Here is a 19,870-nt window from a genome sequence, read left to right as displayed (position 1 = left end):
TATCTGCAAAACTGTTTTTAAATATGCTTTAGCACTAGAAGCCTTTTCCTCAAATAAAAATTTCAAAAGAGTCCCATATATAAAAAAGATAAAAGCAATAATGAAGTTCTCATTCTACTCAATTCTTCAGTGAAGAAAATGCCACTAAAAGTACCTTCTTAGATCAGGGTATGATTTGAAAAACACTAAACTAGCTGACCCACAAAAGTTGAGTCTAGCAATAACATTCCATGATTTATCCATTTAATAAATACTTATTAAATGTCTACTCTGTACCTGGTACCGAACTAGGCACTGCACATTCAGCAATAAACAAAGCAGATGGGCTTCCTGAGATATTTATGCCAACATGTGGTATTCAGCCCATTATTAAATATTCACTTAAAAGAACAGAAAAAAGATAAAAACACCACCTCTGGTCTTTTTATAGAGTATAGAAAGCAAGACATTTTACCAAATTCACAAATAGCTGAATGTATTAATAGCTAAATTTCAGAAATGCATATCTCATTTTCCCTAACCAAAATTTCAGTGTATTATTTGGGAATTTTTCAATTCATACTGTTTTCTTCCAATCATTTTTATGCTAATTTCTTAATAACACATTTACATTAATATTATTTATTGGTAGCTAAAATCTAAGTTTGTCCCTGTCATTTCCTAATTGTTTTTCTTTTTTTTTTTTGAGAAACAGTCTCACTCTGTCACCCAGGCTGGAGTTTAATAGTGCAATCTCGGCTCACTGCAACTTCCGCCTTCCAGGTTAAAGTGATTCTCCTGCCTCAGCCTTCCGAGTAGCTGGAATTACAGGCACCTGCCACCATGTCCAGCTAATTTCTGTATCTTTGTAGAAACGGAGTTCTGTCATGTTGGCCAGGCTGGTTTTGAACTCCTGACCTCAGATGATCCACCCATCTCGGCCTCCCAAAGTGCTGAGATTACAGGTATGAGCCACCATGCCCAGCCCTTATTTATTTTTTACTTGTCCTATCTTTTAGCATTTTAGGATCTTTTAGCCAACTGATTTTTGATCCTTCGCAACTTCATACTTACAATATGAATTTGACAGTGAAATCTAAAAGGCACAAACCATTTTTCATCAATATTTGCTTCACCATTTATTTCATTCAACAAATATTTGAGAAGTACCTACTATGTGCAAGGCATTCTGCTATAAAGTGGTACAAAAGTTCTAGAATTCTATTCACATTTCCTTCCCACTGTATTCTTTACTTTTCTTTCGCTTTAAAAGCTTAAAGTGCATAGCAAGAATAAGTACCTGATTTCCTTAGGGTTCCCTCAATCTGTAATGCTCTTCCTCATACTCCTCATACATACCACATTCATTCATTCATTCATTCATCAAAAAGTATATTGCTAGGCACTGAACAGGTGCTAATGAAGAAAAATATATGGTTCCTTTCCTTAGGGAATGACGAGAAGAATAAAGATAGTGATGACATTTCAGAAGGAAAATCTACAAGACTCAGTATCATCAGAAGCATCATAAAAAGGAATAAAGATGATTCTCAGACTTGCTAAAAGACTAAGTACATGATGATGCCTTTGACACACAGGAATTTGAAAGGCTTGTCTGGAATGTTTAAAACTGGTTTTAGAATGTTAAATGTGTAATTCCCTCTGGATAGTCTAGTTGAGTTGCCCAAACAGAAATTATTAAATAGAAGTACTCATTAGTATCTGAGTAACCATTATGTGGCAGGATCCAAGGACACTAAGTAAAATACAATCCCCGAATTCAAGGAACTTAAGACTTAGATGATAGAGAATACAAGTAAACAGACACTTAAAAGAGAAACTCAGGGAACAAACTGGAGGTGTAAGCACCAGATGGAACATGAAGGACTGGAGACTCGATTTCTGGAGGCAATGCGGAGCCACAGGTTTTAAACAGAGAATGCTTGATTACATTTGCATTTTAGAAAAAAACACTCTAGCTTCAAGGAAGATAATGGGTTGGAGGAGGCAAAAATGAAAGACAAAGTGAACAATTAAGATGCTGTTGCAGAAATCTGAGCAAGATTTGACAGATTCCAAGACCTACAAAGATTAAGGGAAGAGATACGTAATAGTAATATTTGAGAACCTGACTTTCCTAGACAACACTCAAAGTACAATGCTAATTCCTGAACTATTTTTAACCATAATAATAGAATAATGCGCCGGGCGCGGTGGCTCAAGCCTGTAATTCCAGCACTTTGGGAGGCCGAGACGGGCGGATCACGAGGTCAGGAGATCGAGACCATCCTGGCTAACACGGTGAAACCTCGTCTCTATTAAGAAATACAAAAAACTAGCCGGGCGAGGTGGCGGGCGCCTGTAGTCCCAGCTACTCGGGAGGCTGAGGCAGGAGAATGGCGTGAACCTGGGAGGCGGAGCTTGCAATGAGCTGAGATCTGGCCACTGCACTCCAGCCTGGGTGACAGAGCGAGACTCCGTCTCAAAAAAAAAAAAAAAAATAGAATAATGCTAGCATCAGGCAAGTATAAAGCATACCTGATGGCCGAGCACTATGCTATCTCATCTCCTATTCTATATCAAATTGTGGGAACCACAGTTGAGGAATGTATCTTTTTTTTCCTACAACCACTTGAATTTCACATGCTGTGGGAAATACATAACATAATTTAAATATGCAGCATACTCTTAAAAAAAGCAAAATTGAACAGATCCAAGCAGCAAAGTTCCTCTAGGATTATGCAATCACTTCATTAGCCAAGAAGCTTACAATCTATAGATCCTATGTATTGTCAGGAGAGAAAGCTTTCCATAAATCTCTAATTACAGGGCCCTGAATTGATAAGGGGAGACAATGTGTCCAGACTACCCTGTGTCACCAGCTCTAAGTCACAGATGAGACAATTCTTACAAATAAGACTGAAGCTGAAGGTTTCTGGGAAAGCCCCTTCCCTGCTTCTTCCTTTCTTCCTCCTGCCTGGAATGTCGACATAAAGCTGGGGCTATAGCAGCCCTGTCGTAGCCCTGAGATAATAAGCATGAGGACAAAGTATATGCTAAGGATGACAGAGTACAAGAAAAGAAGGCTGAGACCTGGTTGTTCCTTTGTTGCTGCTGTACCAGCAGACCTTTTGTTAAGGGAGAATAATAAATTCCTCTGTGGTTAAGTAACTTTAGGCTAAACATAGTCATAATTTATACACTCTGAATCCCTTATAGAATAAAGCCTAGGCCACTTAACATTGCATAAGACGCTCCTCACCATCAGCTCCATTTAACTATCCAACCTCATTTCATTCTGTTCTCTGTCCCATACTTTCCATTCCAATAATTCTAAGTCTTGTCAGATGAGCACACCCCAATGAGCTATTTTTACCTTTCTACCTGTCATTCCCTTGACTCTCCCTTATCACTCCATTTCTTCACCAAATTAACTCTTTGTCAGCATTCCAGATTTCCTGGCTCTACTGTCTGAGAAAGATGCCCTGCCTTCTTCTTTTCACATTACCCCATGCACCAGTCAGTACAATGAGTGTGCTATATTACAGTTATTTATTTATATATTTGTCTTCCCAATTACACTACTGATCCCTCAAAAAGAAAAAGGTATCTTAGTTCTTTTGGCATTCTTAGATCCTGGCACAGTACTGGGTCAACTGGGGATGCTTAGTGAATGTTTGCTGAATGAATTAGATTTACATAAAACATGATTTCTTAATTAATAAAAGTGATTATACAATACATACTGCTAAATGACCCCTTTAACATCAAAAACTCATTCTCATCCATAAAGTTGTGCTAAAAATGTCCAGGCTGTAGTGCAGTGCTGCAATCATAGCTAACTGTGGCCCTGAACTCCTGGGCTCAAACAATCCTCCTGCCTCAGTTTCCCAAGTAGCTAGGACTACAAGTCCAAGCCATCACACCTGGCTAATTTTTTCTCTTTTGGTAGAGAAAGGGTCTCACTATGTTGCTCAGACTGGCTTTGAACTCCTAGGCTCCTTTACCCTCGATGCTCTGGCCTCCCTAAGGGTTGAGATTACAGGTGTGATCTACCACATCCAGTCTCATTTCTGCTTTTAAGCAGAAAAGCTGCAAAGAGCTGTAAGTCCTAAAGACACTTGACAAAGCCATCCTCATCTGCCTTAAAGGATTAATCTCACTTACAGTGGGAAGTCAGAAATGAAAACCAGGCTGGGCGTGGTGGCTCACGTCTGTAATCCCAGCATTTGGAGGCCAAGGCAGGTGGATCACGTGAGGTCAGGAGTTCGAGACCAGACTGACCAACATGGATAAACCCATCTCTACTAAAAATACAAAATTAGCCGGGCATGGTGACACATGACTGTAATCCCAGATACTCAGGGGACTGAAGCAGGAGAATCACTTGAACCCAGAAGGCGGAGGCTGTAGTGAGCCGAGATCACACCATTGCACTCCAGTCGGGCCAACAAGAGCAAAACCCCGTCTCAAAAAAAAGAAAAGAAAAAGAAATGAAAACTAAACAGATGATCAAAGAATAAATTTTGTTATACGTTATTAGCAAAACTTGTCAAAACAAGGGTAAGCAAAGAAATAAAATCTCTTCATACCTGTCACACTGCTGCATTATGGAAATTTCTTTGATTATTTCCTGAAGATCTGATTCAACAGGCACTTGTTTAATTGCGACAACTTGACCAGATTCCTTGTGTATTGCTTTAAATACACTTCCATAAGACCTAAAAGAAACCAAGACATTATTTTTTTCCTATAAAACATCGTAACTATAAGGTTAAAAGTCTATGAGTTTTCTGTGGATTGTCTTTTTTAGTTTAAAACACTATTTAAAAATTAAAAAATCAAAATAAACAAGTAACAATTTTAAAAGTTAATGAATTATATCTTAGCTTTATTGCTTCAACTACAGACTTAAAATAATCAAGTTAATATATAATGAGTAGCTATTTTCCTTATGAATGAAAGAAACAGACTTACGTTTTGTCAACTCAAACAAATGCAGCATTAGGAAGACATAAATGGAAATTAAAAGAATGAAATGTACATTAAAAATAGCCAAAGTCTCAAATTAGGGGAAAAGGCTGATCTCAAGGAAAATGACCCCCGGAATATCAAAAAGTCACACGTCTGTTCAGAGTACCTGAACAGTTAAAACCTTCAGCTGGGGACCACATTAACATCAAAGTTAGAGAAGCAAGGAATCTGTAGCCATCTGCTTCTACCCGATTTAGAGATCCAAGGTGTCTTTTTTTAAAGTCCCTTTCACTACCTTTTCCTCAAGAGAAAAACTACACGCTCACAGGTAAATAAAATGAGGAATAGGGTCTAAGTCACTTGCCCAAAACCTGTCTCTGCTACAACTACTGAAACTTTGCCAACTGAATATTCACGTGTTTTAAAAAACAAAACCAAAGAAGAAAGAAGCCATTTGTATCTTAGTAAGAATTTAAAAACAAGGTTAAACACTACTATGTACTGAGTTCTTACTATAAACCAGGTCCTGTGCTAGGTGTTTTATATGTATTACGAAATTCAACCCTCACAACCATAAGGAAAAACACTATTATTGTCATTAAAAGATAAGAAACAGACTAGTAGGGCCAGAATTCAAACACATTCTGACTCCAAAAATCATGTTTTTCTCACCATATTTTTCTACAGAAGACAAGGAAAAGCAAGCCAATGGAAGACACTGAATGTTTCCTAATATTAGAAATCTATACAGAAGCCCTTCCAGATTTATAATCTTTTAAAATAAGTGAAAAAGAGAGAAACAAGTGATAAAGCGACTACTTCAATAAAATATATTTTATCCTCTCCTCTGTTTCTTTGGGCTCTCTGAAGTAATTTAATTTGGTTTGGTACCCAAAGTCACAGTGGGCTGGGTATGGGGGAATGTATGTGCGTGTATCTCCCCTTGAAAGCCGTATGTGTGTATGTTCCTTCAAAAGCTAACACAGAATTCAGTGCTAGATCATCTACTGTCAATTAGGCAACACCATCACTCCTTTCTAAGGACTCCTCAGCATTACAAAAGAGAAGCTACAATCCCCATTTCCCAGAATCCCTTTCCCTGAACGGTTCCTCATTAAAAGTCTGCCAATGGGAAGAACATGCATGTGTGAATGCAAAAAGGAGAAACCATTTTTTTCCAGATATAGTTGTAGCAGATGGACTGACAGATATAAAGTGCACAACGGCTTCCTGCTGAGCTTCCAACAGCCACCAGTGCTGCAGACTGAGGTAGCTGGTGGAAGTTTCTCAATACTGCAGGATTCCAGCAGATTCCCAGAGAGCTTTTGAGAAACACCCACTTCAGTGCTTCAGGCTGAGATCTTCAATGCTGACTTCGACCTTCAACCTTCGGCAACAGTTTTCATGAGCTTTGCATCCCTGGCCCCTCCACAATTCATTTGAGCTCCTAACTTTATTACTAAACTCTTTATATCTAGAGTACATAGAGTAGCTTCTCTTTCCTGACTATACCTTGATAGCAATATAGTTTATGGTAGAAGAAGCGGTTCCAAGGGAAAGAATCTTAAAGATGAGAATCTTGAATTAGTTCTTTCTTAGATGTTGATATGGTTTGGCTGTGTTCCCACCCAAATCTCGTCTTGTAGCTCCCATAATTCCCACGTGTTGTGGTAGGGACTCAGTGGGAGATCACTGAATCATGGGGACAGATCTTTCCCATGCTGTTCTCATGACAGTGAATGGGTCTCACGAGGAGATCTGATGGTTTTAAAAATGGGAGTTTGTCTGCACAAGCTCTCTCTTTGCCCACTGCCATCTGTGTACGTACGATGTGACCTGATCTTCCTTGCCTTCCGTCGTGATTGTGAGGCCTCCCTAGCCACGTGGAACTGTAAGTCGATTAAACTTCTTTCTTTCGTAAATTGCCCAGTCCCGGGTATGTCTTTACCAGACTAATACAGATGTGTAGATAGTAATGATTTCAATACAAATAACAAATAGAACACTGATGGTCTATGGCATTCAGTGGCAAACAGTTACTTAAATTATCACCCTTAGTTGCCTGGAGTCTAAGCAAAGCTTTAAAAGACCAAGTAGCTATATCAATACAATGTATGGTGAAAATAAAGTATAAGGACTATAGAATGGGCTGCTGCCTCTGCCTGCACTGGAAAAGTTATAGAACAAACACAGCAAGCTAAAGGCTTAAATGTCCAGCTCAAGACTAAGAGAACCAGAAAACTTCTGAATTTCTTAATTCTTACAGAAACAGGGTTGAGATTTCTGAAAAACAAACTCTAGGTATAGTCTTACTGGAAGCTGAATTACATTGCAAGTTGAATTCACATCAGCACCAGGTCTCTTATGTTAAAGTTAAGGCATGTAACAGTAAAGAGAAGTACCTAGAGACCTGGTATTAGGACATTTAGATAGATTCTCATCAATCTGAGTACCTTGAATCCCCAAATCCTATCAAGCCTCCCTTGCTACCAAAAGCAACTATGCCCTCCTGTCTGAGAAAATTAACCTTACAATGCCTGAAGACTCCACCTCCTGAAGCAGTCACTTTTCAGGAGAATGGAGTGGTCCTCCAGACCACTCTACCACCACTTCTCATTGCTTCCAGACCCAAAGTTATACTCAACTCCCATAGATACCAGGGAGACAAGTATAAAATTTAACCCAAGCAGTTACTATTCACACTAAAAAAGTTGCAAGATTTTGCCAATTTTTATCAGAACCCTAAAAAATATGTGTGAGAGCGAATTCTAAGATATCCAGAGAGGAAGAAATGTACTGATATGGATGAAAGACCAGAAATTCCAGACTCAGCATGTTAGCTCAAACAGTTGGGGGTGTCCCTAACAGTTGCTCAGCCAGTTAACTGAAACCTGGACTCAACAGTGGCCCATATTAAGTGAGATGCTAAGTGAGCCTCAGTACACACCAAAGGAAGCATATCAAAGACTCAAGGAAATGGGATACTAGATGGATATATATTATATGTGCCATGCTCACAAACTCCCTAACTATGTTTTCAAAAAGCGTCCAGAGGATACCATCATCAATCAAAGCTCTATTAGTGCAGGGGAAAGATGACAAATATGCCAACAGTGAAACTGGCTCCTTAAGTTTAATAGATAACAGGATCCCAACACAAGAGAAGTGGCAACATCTATTCACCTGAGACAAGGTGGGAACAGTTACCATAATGAGTAACAAAGCAAGGCTGAATTACAGTTTTCTTTTATTGTACATCTGGGTATCAGTATTAAAGTTACACTAGCTTCATTTTTTTTAAAAAAAGCTATAATTAACTGTCCTTTAAACAGTGTATAAAACATAATTGGAACCTTTCTGGAGGGGAGGAGGTGAAATACACACAACATAAAATTCACTATTTTAAAGTGTACTATTCAATGGCATTTAGTGGGTTCACAGTGCTGTGTAAACGTTATCTGTATGTTCCAAAATATATAGAATCTGCTTTCTGTCTCTATAGATTTATCTATTCTAGATACTTCTATAAATGAAATCATACAATATGTGACCTTTTATATCTGGCTTCTTCCTTCACTTAGCATAATATTTTGTAGGTCCAACTACACTGTAACATGTACCAGTACTTCACTCCTTTTCATGGCTAAAAGGTCACTTGTACAGACATATCACATTTTGTTTATTCATCTGGGATAGTAGATGGACATTTGGGTTGTTTCCACATTTTGGCTATTGTAAATAATATGCTGTGAGTTGGTATCTTTATAATTAACAGTTATTTAATCATTTCTCTATCACTGGCTATATCTTCCTTCTTATTCTAAATCTGCTGTATTTTTGCTCTATTTTCTTTAGTCAACACTGTAAGAGGTTTAACTATTTTACTGATCTCTTCGAAAGCTTATGTATGTATAAACATATATGTATTTATCTTTTTTTTTTTTTTTTGAGACAGAGTCACGCTCTGTCACCCAGGCTGGAGTGCAGTGGCACAATCTTGACTCACTGCAACCTCCACCTCCTGGGTTCAAGCAATTCTCCTGTCTCAGCCTTCCAAGTAGCTGGGATTACAGGCACATGCCATCACGCTCGGCTAATTTTTGTATTTTTAGTAGAGATGGGGTTTCACCATATTGGTCAAGCTGGTCTCAAACTCCAGACCTCAAGTGATCCACCCACCTCGGCCTCCCAAAATGCTGGGATTACAGCGCATAAGCCACTGCGCTGGGTTCATATTTTTCATTTTTAATTTTTTTTCTATCTCATTAATTTCAGCTTTTTCTTTAATTCAATCTTCAGTTTCTTTCAGTATGTTTCATAATTTTTCTAAGTTCTTTAAGCACTAAGTTTATTTTTTGCCTGTCTTCTTTAGTAATGAATGAATTTAGAACTAAAACTTTTCTCTTAATTAGTTTTACTGTATTCCATAGATACTGGCACAATGTGTTCTCCTTTTCAGTGTTTTGTAGATAATTTATAATATCCTCTTCAATCAACAAGTTACTTCAGATTATATTTCCTAATTTCCAGTTGGTGTAGATTTTGTCATATTATAACTACTTATTTCTAATTTAGTGAGTATAATCAGTGATATGGTTTGCATATTTGTCCTCTCCAAAACTCATTTTGAAATGTAATCCCCAATGTTGGAGGTGGAATCTGTTAGGAGACGTTTGGGTCATAGGGGCAGTTTCCTCATGGCTTGTTGGTGTCCTTGAGATGGTAAGTGAGTTCTCACAGGACGTGCTTGTTTAAAACAGTGTGACAGGCTGGGTGCAGTGGCTCACGCCTGTCATCCCAACACTGTGGAAGGCCGAGGTGGGCAGATCACCTGAGGTCAGGAGTTCGAGACCAGCCTGGCCAATATTGTGAAACCTCATCTCTACTGAAAATATGAAAATTAGCTGGGCGTGGTGGCAGGCGCCTATAATCCCAGCTACTCAGGAGGTTGAGGCAAGAGAATCCCTTGAACCCGGGAGGACATTGCAGTGAGCCAAGATCGTGCCATTGCACTCCAGGCTGGATGACGAGAGAGAAACTCTGTCTCAAAAAAATTTAAAAATAAAAAAAATAAAACTCTGGCACCTCCCCTGTCCTATCTTGCTCCTGCTCTTACCATGTGAGACATCTGCTCCCCCTCTGCCTTCTTCCATGACTATAACCTTCCAGAAGCCCTCACCAGAAGCAGATGCTGGCACCGTGCTTCTTGTAGTGTCTGCAGAACTGTGAGCCAATTAAGTTTTTCTTTATAAATTACCCAGTCTCAGGTATTTTTCTTATAACAACACATGAATAGCTTAATACAATCAGAAAATGTGACCAGTAAAAATCTCTTATTTTTTAGAATTTGTAACTTTTCTTTTATCAATGGTCCTTGAACATACACCAAAAAAGCAGGTCCGCAAGAAATATATATGTATAGTTATATAGACATACAGGTACTTTATATATTTTTACTTTATATATATTTACATTTCTATAAAATCAAGTTTATTCATCATAATGTTAAACTCCCTCTATGTCCTTTCTCTTTTTTCTATTATATCTGTCCAATTCTAAAAGAGATACACTGAAATCTCCCATACAATTATACTTTTATTAGATGCCTCTGACATCACTAATAGCTTTTCTGTCATAAATTTAGCTGCCATGTTGTCTCATATGTTTTGTTATAAATTGTCTTTCATATCGCTACCTAATATACCTCTTTATTTAGTTGAAATCTTTTAAACTTTAATGTATCTAATATAAAAATTGCTATTACTTTTTTTTTTATTTGTACATTCATCTCTTACATAATATTTTTTATAAGAAATATCCTTATAAGCTATGCACAGTGGCCCACATCTATAATCCTAACAATTTGGGAGGCCAAGGAAGGAGGATCACTTGAGGCCAGGAGTTGAAGACCAGCCTGGGTAACATAGCAAGATCCCATCTCTATTAATAATAAATAAATAGCCTTATATTTCCATTATTTGTTTTACTTGCATCTCCTATAAACAAAATATAGGTAGGTTTCACATGTTCATTTACTCTAACAGTTTGTCTTTTAATGGGAGAATTAACATTTACTGAAAAATACACTTGATTTTATTCCTTCCATCATGTTTAGCTTTTTTTTTTCTTTTTCTTTTTTTTGAGATGGAGCTTCGCTTGTGTTGCCCAGGCTGGAGTGCAATGACGTGATCTCAGCTCACCGCAACCTTTACCTTCCAGGTTCAAGTGATTCTCCTGCCTCAGCTTCCCGAGTAGCTAGGATTACAGGCGCCTGCTACCACGCCCAGCTAATTTTGTATTTTTAGTAGAGATGGGGTTTTTCCATGTTGGTCAGGCTGGTCTCAAACTCCCGACCTCAAGTGATCCACCCATTTTAGCCTCCCAAAGTGCTGGGATTACAGGTGTGAGCCACCGTGCCTGGCCTAGCTTATTATTTTACCTTTTTATTTTCTCTATTTCCTTGTCCTTGTTCTTGCTGATCTATAAGCTTCTTTTAATTCTGTTTTGTACCTTTCTTATTTTAAAAATTCTCCTATACTTTGCCATTCCATTAAACGCTCCCTACCTTTCTCTCTGCTCGAACCGAGACATGTTTCTCTACTATTATTTTGAAACCATGTCAACTATTCTTCTGCCTATACAAACTGTTTTCCTCACTAAGATATTCTTGTAATATCAACTACTTACCTTTTCCAAAATAAAATGAGCCCCAAGATCTAAAAGGATGGCCTTATGTTCGTTTGCCTAACAAAGTCAAAACCTTCAAGCATATTAATAAGAATGCCATAAGGGATGAACTAACAAATCTCTTGAAAATCATTTCACAGCACATTTCCTGCTTTTTGCTTATATATATGGCCTACTTTCTCTGAAAAAACACTATTACCAGATTTAGCACAAACTAATCTTTAAAATTCAGTATCACCTGCCAAATTTAATTACTACTAAATACTATTCAATTCATACAAATATATTCTAGTTGAAAGATTAATATCATACAATATTTTTTAAATTGTTCTGAAATTATTTAGACGCTTTCATATTTTTTGTACTTACCCTTCTCCAAGCTTCTCTAATACATCAAAAACTTCTTCAGGCTGTTTAGTCAAACTGTCTTCACTCAGCTTTTTTAGTTTACTGATTTAAAAAAGAAAGAAGAAAGAAAATATTTTCTTTAAAGACCTTTTACAAAATTTTTAATTTTTAAAATTTACAAAGTTTTTAATTTTATTTTAATATATTCAGAAGACTATAACAATATAAAAACATATATAGTAAACTCTCTCCTTTCAAGCCCTGTTCCTCATGTGCCCAGCAACACCTCCAAAAATAATCACTTTTATTAGTTTTTTGTGAAACCTTTATGCAATATGAATACATATTCTTAATTCCTCCCCTTTGAATATATAAGAAGCACATACACACCCTTCTTTATAAATATTGTTATGTTGTCTACTGTTTCCACTTGACAAAACTATGTTAGAGAGCTTTCCATACAGGTTAACCATCCATAATCCAAAAATCTGAAATCCAAAATGCTCCAAGATCTGAAATTTTTGGAGCACCAACATGATACTGACAATGGAAAATTCCACACCTGCCCTCATGTAATGAGTCACAGTCAAACTGTAAGCACATAACACAATTTAAGGAAAAAAGATCCTCCTCAGCCCGCTTCGGCTCCGACATATCTTTTCCATGCATGCACAGATTCTCCCACCCAAGCACATCCAAAGAAGGGTAATAAAATGGCACAGGTACAGGCCAGATGCACCAATGATAGGTTCCCCACGATGCCCCACATGGAGCCAAGACTGTGCATTACTCACTGTGGGTTTTTTTCCTTATTCTCTGCTTTGTGGCACAAAGACAATGTTGAAAATCTGAGTAAGTGACAGAAAAACAGGAAGCATTTATGCTTATCTCTAGCACAAAAAGTCAAGCTGCTGGATAAACTGGACAACAGTGTGGGAAATGTCTTACAAAAGAGCATGGTGTTAGAATGACCACCATAGACAACCTGAAGAAACAGAAGGATAAATTGTTGAAGTTCTACGCTGAAGTGTCAATGAACAGAAGTTAATGAAAAATTTTTTTTAACTGCAGAAAACCAAAATGAAGATCTCAAATGTATACTGAAAGAGTAAATCTATCAGCATGGCAGAGAAACATACTACTTAATGGTATGGTGCTCATGAAACAAGCAAAGATATATCACGATGAACTGAAAATTGAAGGGAACTGTGAATATTCAACAGGCTGATTGCAGAAATTTAAGAAAAGACACAACATTAAATTTTTAAAGATTTGTGGTGATAAAGCAACTGCTGATCATAAAAAAGCAGAAAAATTCATTGACAAGTTTGCCAAGGCCATCACTGATGAAAATCTGACACCAGAACAAGTCTATAATGCTAATGAAACATCACAGTTTGGTGTTAGTTCCCCAGAAAGACTCTGACTACAGCCCCTACCAGATAAGAATGCCATGGACAGAGTAACTGTGCTGGGAGGTGCTAACACAGAAGGCACACTAAGTGTAAACCTGCTGTGTGGGAAAGACTGGGTTCATTACTAGACTAACAAAAAGGCATGGGTCACCACGGACATCTTTTCTGATTGGTTTCACAAACATTTTGTAGCAGTGGTTCGGGTTTGCTGCAGGGAAGCTGGACTGGATGATGACTACAAGATTTTGTTATTCCTTGACAACTGTTCTGCTCATCCTCCCGCTGAAAAATCTCATTAAAAATAATGTTTATTCCATGTACTTTCCCCCAAATGTGACTTCATTAATTCAGCAAGTGAGTAGGGTATCCTCAGATCAATAAAGAATAAATATAAAAACACTTTCTTGAACAGCCTACCTGCAGCAGTGAACAGAAATATGAGCGTGTAAGGTTTTCAAAAGCAGTTTAGCATTTAGAATATTGTATATGCTATTGTCAATGACTGGAACACAGTATCTAAAGACACAGTTGTGCATACCTGACACAATCTCTAGCTTGCAACTATGTTCAGTAATGATGATGAACAAGGCAGTGACTTTGAAGGATTCTGTATGTCAAGATAAAAAAAAAAAAAAATAGGCCAGGCGCGGTGGCTCATGACTGTAATCCCAGCATTTTGGGAGGCCAAGACTGGTGGATCACCAGGAGATCGAGACCATCCTGGCTAAAATGGCAAAACCCCGTCTCTCCTAAAAATACAAAAAATAAGCCGGGCGTGGTGGCGGGCGCCTGTAGTGCCAGCTACTTGGGAGGCTGAGGCAGGAGAATAGCGTGAACCCGGGAGACAGAGCCTGCAGTGAGCCAAGATTGCGCCTCTGCACTCCAGCCTGGGCAACACAGCAAGACTCCGTCTCAAAAAAATAAATTAATTAAAAATTTTAAAAACAATAATAAATAAAAATAAAAAGATGTTTGACTTTCTTACATATGCAAAAAAAAAATACCTTCAGAGTCTGTCAGTAAGTTGGAAGAAATGGATATCAAATAAGTTTTTAACATTGATAGTGAGTCTACAGTTGCTCATTCATTGACCAATGGTAAAATAGCAGAAATGGGCGGGGCGCGGTGGCTCATGCCTGTATTCCAGCACTTTGGGAGGCCAAGGGAGGCGTATGGCTTGAGCTCAGGAGTTCAAGACCAGCCTGGGCAAACAGCGAAACCCTGTCTCTATTAAGAAATACCAAACGTTTGGTGGGCATGGTGGCACATGCCTGTGGTCCCAGCTACTTGGGAGACTGAGCCTGGGAGGTGGAGGTTGCAGTGAGCTGAGATCACGCCATGGCACTACAGCCTGGGTGGCAGAGTTAGACCCTATCTCAAAAAAAGAAAAAAGAAATAGCAGAAATGGTTCTGAATCAAGGTTATGGTAGTAGTAGTAGTAACAATGAAGAAGATGTTAACATTGCAGAAAAAGTGCCAGAAGATGACATGGTGTGATGGGGTTATTTCAGGACTAAAGTAGAATGCATTCTTAACAGAACAAGAAATCACGTCAGTTTATAACATCAAAGAGAGACTTCTTTTTTTTTTTGAGACAGAGTCTCGCTCTGCCGCCCAGGCTGGAGTACAGTGGCCAGATCTCAGCTCACTGCAAGCTCCGCCTCCCGGGTTCACGCCATTCTCCTGCCTCAGCCTCCCGAGTAGCTGGGACTACAGGCGCCCGCCACCTCGCCCGGCTAGTTTTTTTGTATTTTTAGGAGAGACGGGGTTTCACCATGTTAGCCAGGATAGTCTCGATCTCCTGACCTCGTGATCCGCCCATCTTGGCCTCCCAAAGTGCTGGGATTACAGGCTTGAGCCACCGCGCCCAGCAAAGAGAGACTTCTAAGACAAAAGCCATTGTTAATGAGGCAGACGATTCTAGAGGAAACATTTTAAAAAGCCATCCAGCAGAATGTTTCCTTATCCCTAGCGGACCTATTTCCTGGTCCCTCAGCTGCTTCTGATGTTTCTTCTCACCTTAAAAAACAAAACAAAACAAAACAAAACAAAAACGCACACAGTGTATAGTAGTAACCTTTCAATCAAAAATCAGCATCAGAGGTGAAAACTAAAAGCCTGCCGTTGTTTGTTGTTCCTGCTGTTTAAAAGCTGATACAGGTATTCTGGTAATGCTACTGTGCTGCTTAATTACCCTGATCATATTTATTTTCCACTGTATTAATGTTATGCCATGTTTTTTACAGGTAAGTACTTATGCATGAGCAAGTATAAGAAAATGATTGCTTATCAGTAGCATGTAAATTCAGAGTCAGAAATGATGGTGATGCCAAACAACCCCACAGACTGTCCACATGGGTGGCTGAGATAGTGACACCTTTGCTTTCTGATGGTTCAATGTATGCAAACTTTGTTTCATGCAGAAAATTACTTAAAATATTGTGTAACATTACCCACAGGCTATGTGTATAATGCAGATACAAAACAAATTTCATGTTTGGCCTTGGGTCCCAGCCCCAAGATATCTCATCATGTATATGCAAATACTTCAAAATACAAAAAAAAAAAAAAAAATTCAGATATCTGAAACACTTCTGGTCCCAAGCATCTCAGATAAGAGATTCTAAACCTGTATAAAGCATCACTGTTCTTTTTTACAGCTGCATTCTATTCAATTACAGAGATATAGCACATCTTACTTGCCCAGTCTTTTGCTTATGGACATCCAGGTTCTCTTTTGATACGATAAACAATGCTGCGATGAGTAACCTTATGTATAAGTCAATTAATACATGTGCTAGAATATATGTGGAATAAATTCCCAGAAATGAAACTGAGAATACAGACACATTCATACACACATCAATATAAAAGTAGATATACTGACAAGTATATAATCACATAACATAATTTTAATAATGTGGTATAACATAAGATCACTATTATAATAACTATATGGTAATTATTAAAATTATTGATTATATTATGGTACATTTTACCTATTATACTTGTATGTTCTATAAATACATATACACATATACTGATTTCAGCAAGTTGTCCTTCATAGAGTTTGTACCAATTTACTCTCCAACAAGCAATATATTAGAGCCCTTCTTTCCCACAGTTTCACCAATAGGGTATTTAATGAAATTATTTGAATTTTAGCCAATCTGTGATGAAAACTTATTAGCTCAGTGTAGACTTAACTTGTATTATTATGAGTGAAGTTGACCATCTTTTCAATATGATTAAGAAACTAAAATCACCTACTTGTTCTTTAATCATTTTTCCACTGGGTTTTCAGTCCTTTTCTTATCTGTATACAAAGGAAACTAGCCCTTTTCTTGAGATTAAAAACATTTTCATTTTCATTTTGACTTCACTTATTTTTAATTGTGCCATCTATTTGATTTTCTGCCATACAAAAAATGTCATTAATTTGTTTTTGCAAATGAGTGGATTGTAATGCCATTTACTAAGGTAGGAAACACAGGAAAAAAAAAACAGTCTGGAGGGGAATAAGATGGGCTCAATTCTAGTCATCTAAAAGTAGATTTCCAGTAAGCAACTGGATTTACAAATCTCAGGAGAGATTTGAACTAGAAATATAATTCTTGTTGTCATCAGCACATAGCTTAAAGCCTTCAGAAGAGACAAAATCATCAAGAAAATGTCTAAGAAAAAATAAGAGTCAAACACAAAACACATATCAAGGAAACACCAATATTTAAGAAATGAGGTCATGAAGCACAAGAAGGTAATATTTGGCTACATCAAAAGCTACCAAAAGTTCAAGCAGCTTCGAAGTTTAAGTATCCATTGTAGAACTTCCACTTCCAGCCACCAGGTGTGACAGGAAGCAGAATTATCTGTCAGCTGTAAATAGCTACAAAACTCAACAAAATGTAAGAAACTATTTTCAGATGCTGGCTATCAGGTATTCCAGAACTGGATATAGTGAGGTCCCCAAGAGAAGGAGAAGAAATAAGATGAGCCCTGCCATCACCCAGGCTTTAGATCTAGAGACTATGTCAGACTGTAGCACAGGAAAAGAAGAACTCAAACAGAACCAAGCAATTTTGCTGAGTTGAAGAAATAGAGCTTAGAGTTTGGTGAGGAATCAAGGCAAATAGAACTTCCATTACAGAGTATCAGGAGAAGGGAGCTATGCAGAGAAAAGGTTCAGCAATCTATCTAGAGGTTTCCATGAAATGCCAGTCTGTGCAAGCTTACAAAACACTCCTCAAAGCCCAGCAAAACCAGTTTCTAAAGGGGAAAAAAACGATCAGGGAGCAATAAAAAGCAAAATTCCCAGACGTATCACAAGGCAGGGAATCTTTCCTACTATCCAGAGTTGAAAGAACTCCATGAATATAAAGGTCACTCAGAAAAGAACTCAGAAAAGCATTATTTTAGAAAGGAGATTATATTACCAAAAGATAAAGGATATTCCAGATTCTCCCTAGAGTAGCTTAAAAACTAACCTCAAAAGCCTCAAGCCAAACCACAAGACAACTTACTTAACTGCCTACCAGAACGAGTCCGTAACTTAAGCAAAACAAAATTCGACATTCACAAACATAAAATTAACAATGTCAAAAAATCAATCAAAAATTATTAAACCTATGAGTAATCAGGAACTATAACTCATAAAGAGAAAAATTAGTCAATAAAACAGACCCAGAAACAACAGAGGCGGTGAAATTTATAAATATCTTATAAAAAGCTCTTATGAATATACTTTCACATACTCACAGATGTTAAAGGAAATGGAAGATGAGGGAAAGATAAACGGAAATTTAAGAGATAAAAAATAAAATATTTGCTTTTGTTGCTGCAGCAGAAGCTGTGAGTATGTTCAAGGCTTCAGAAGAGGCTTACCTCTAGCATCCTCTGCTGTGGCAAAAAGATCTGGCTGGACACCAAGGAGACCAATGAAATCTGCCATGCCAACTCCTGTCAGCACATCCAGAAGCTGATCAAAGGTGTGCTGATTGTCCGTTAAGTCGGTGACTGTCCGTTCCTGGGCTCACTGCCAGAAAAGCACCCTGGCCTGCCAGAAGGGCAGGTACATGGACACAGGTAAGCAAAAAGGGTACAGCCAATGCTCAAATGCCAGAGAAGATAACTTGGGTGAGGAGAACGGGAATTCTGCGTCAGCTGCTCAAAGATACTGTGAATCTAAAAAGACTGACTGCCACACGTATCACAGCCTGTACCTGAAGGTAAAAGGGAGTGTGTTCAAAAACAGGCCGATTCTCATGGAACACATCTGCCTGCTGAAGGCACACAGCCCCACAAGATGCTCCTGGCTGACCAGGCAGAGACCTGCTGGTCTAAGATCAAGGAAGCATGCAAGTACCACGAACAGCGCCTCCAGGCAAAGAGGGAAGAGCATATCAAGACTTTGTCCAAGGAGCAAGAGACCAGGAAATAAAGCTTCCCTTTTCTTGTCTGTACATAGTGGTCTTGGTGATTATACAGATCAATCATTAAAATAAAACACATCTTTATCTACAAAAAAATATATATATCTCTGAAACAAAATTTGTGTTGAATAAGATTAAAATGAGATTAGACAGTGCAGCACAAAACATGAATCATTTGAAAAGGAAAAAATGTTATTTAAATAAAGGAAGAAACAAAAAGCCTGAGTCCCACATGAAAAATAAACAAACGGGATGGGAAGTAATGAAAGAAAAATAAGGCAAGGAAGGAGGGAAATAAGGAGAAACATTTTCTAAATTTTATGTAAACCATAAACCCACACAGATGCATCAAATTCAACAAATTTGAAAAGATAAAACACAAAGAGAGAGAGAGAAGGTGAGAAAGAGAGCCAAGATATATTATGATCAAATTGCTGAACATCAGCAATTTGTATAGGTATAAATTTTGTATAGAGAAAAAATACTAAAAGTATTCACAGGAAAGACATATAGGCATATCTCAGAGATACTGCAGGTTCGGTTTCAGACCACATCAATAAAGCAAATACCACAATAAAGCAAAAAACATAAAAATGTTTGTTTTCCCAGGACATATAAATGTTTACACTATACTGTAGTCTATTACGTATATAATAGCATTATGTCTGAAAAAATATATATATACCTCAATATAAAAATAATGTTTGAGGTGAAGGATACCCACTATTCCCTGATGATTGTTATGCATTATATGCCTGTATCAAAATATCTCATGTACCCAATATATACACCTACTATGTACCCATAAAAATCAAAAGTAAAAAAGATTTTAAACACTTTATTGCTAAAAATGCCAATGATCATCTGAATCTACAACAAGTCAAAATCTTTTTGCTGGTGGAGAGTCTTGCCTCTATGTTAATAACTTCTTCCTGATCAGTGTGGTGGTAGCAAAATGTTGGGGTAGCTGTGGAAATTTCTTAAAATAAGACAACAACGAAGTTTGCCACATCAATTAATTATTCCTTCCCAAAAGAT

The 19,870-nt window shown here is 37.8% G+C and overlaps 1 protein-coding gene and 1 pseudogene across 6 annotated transcripts in view; one reads left to right on the top strand and one right to left on the bottom strand.

Moving 5' to 3' along the window:
- LOC105476082 (serine/threonine kinase 3) overlaps window positions 1–19,870 on the bottom strand; it is a 332,200-nt gene that overhangs the window by 276,415 nt on the left and 35,915 nt on the right. For 5 of the 6 annotated variants that reach the window (XR_011606855.1, XR_011606854.1, XR_983846.3 and 2 more), the window contains exons 2-3: window positions 12,010–12,090; window positions 4,572–4,700 (exon numbers count right to left, since the gene is read on the bottom strand). Coding sequence is in view for 3 of the 6 variants with exons in the window: in XM_071067958.1 (XP_070924059.1) it covers window positions 4,572–4,700; window positions 12,010–12,090 (210 nt within the window). In the remaining 3 variants the exon portion in view is untranslated. Of the gene's footprint in view, window positions 1–4,571; window positions 4,701–4,956; window positions 5,691–12,009; window positions 12,091–19,870 lie in introns of those variants that run through there. The other variant, XM_011731730.2, reaches the window with a different exon arrangement.
- LOC112425606 (large ribosomal subunit protein eL19-like) lies at window positions 14,808–18,840 on the top strand (annotated as a pseudogene).

Source organism: Macaca nemestrina, chromosome 8, assembly GCF_043159975.1.
Source record: "Macaca nemestrina isolate mMacNem1 chromosome 8, mMacNem.hap1, whole genome shotgun sequence".
Taxonomy (NCBI): Eukaryota; Metazoa; Chordata; class Mammalia; order Primates; family Cercopithecidae; genus Macaca; species Macaca nemestrina.
Note: the sequence above shows the minus strand (reverse complement) of the source record. Positions and strands in the feature narration are given on the sequence as shown.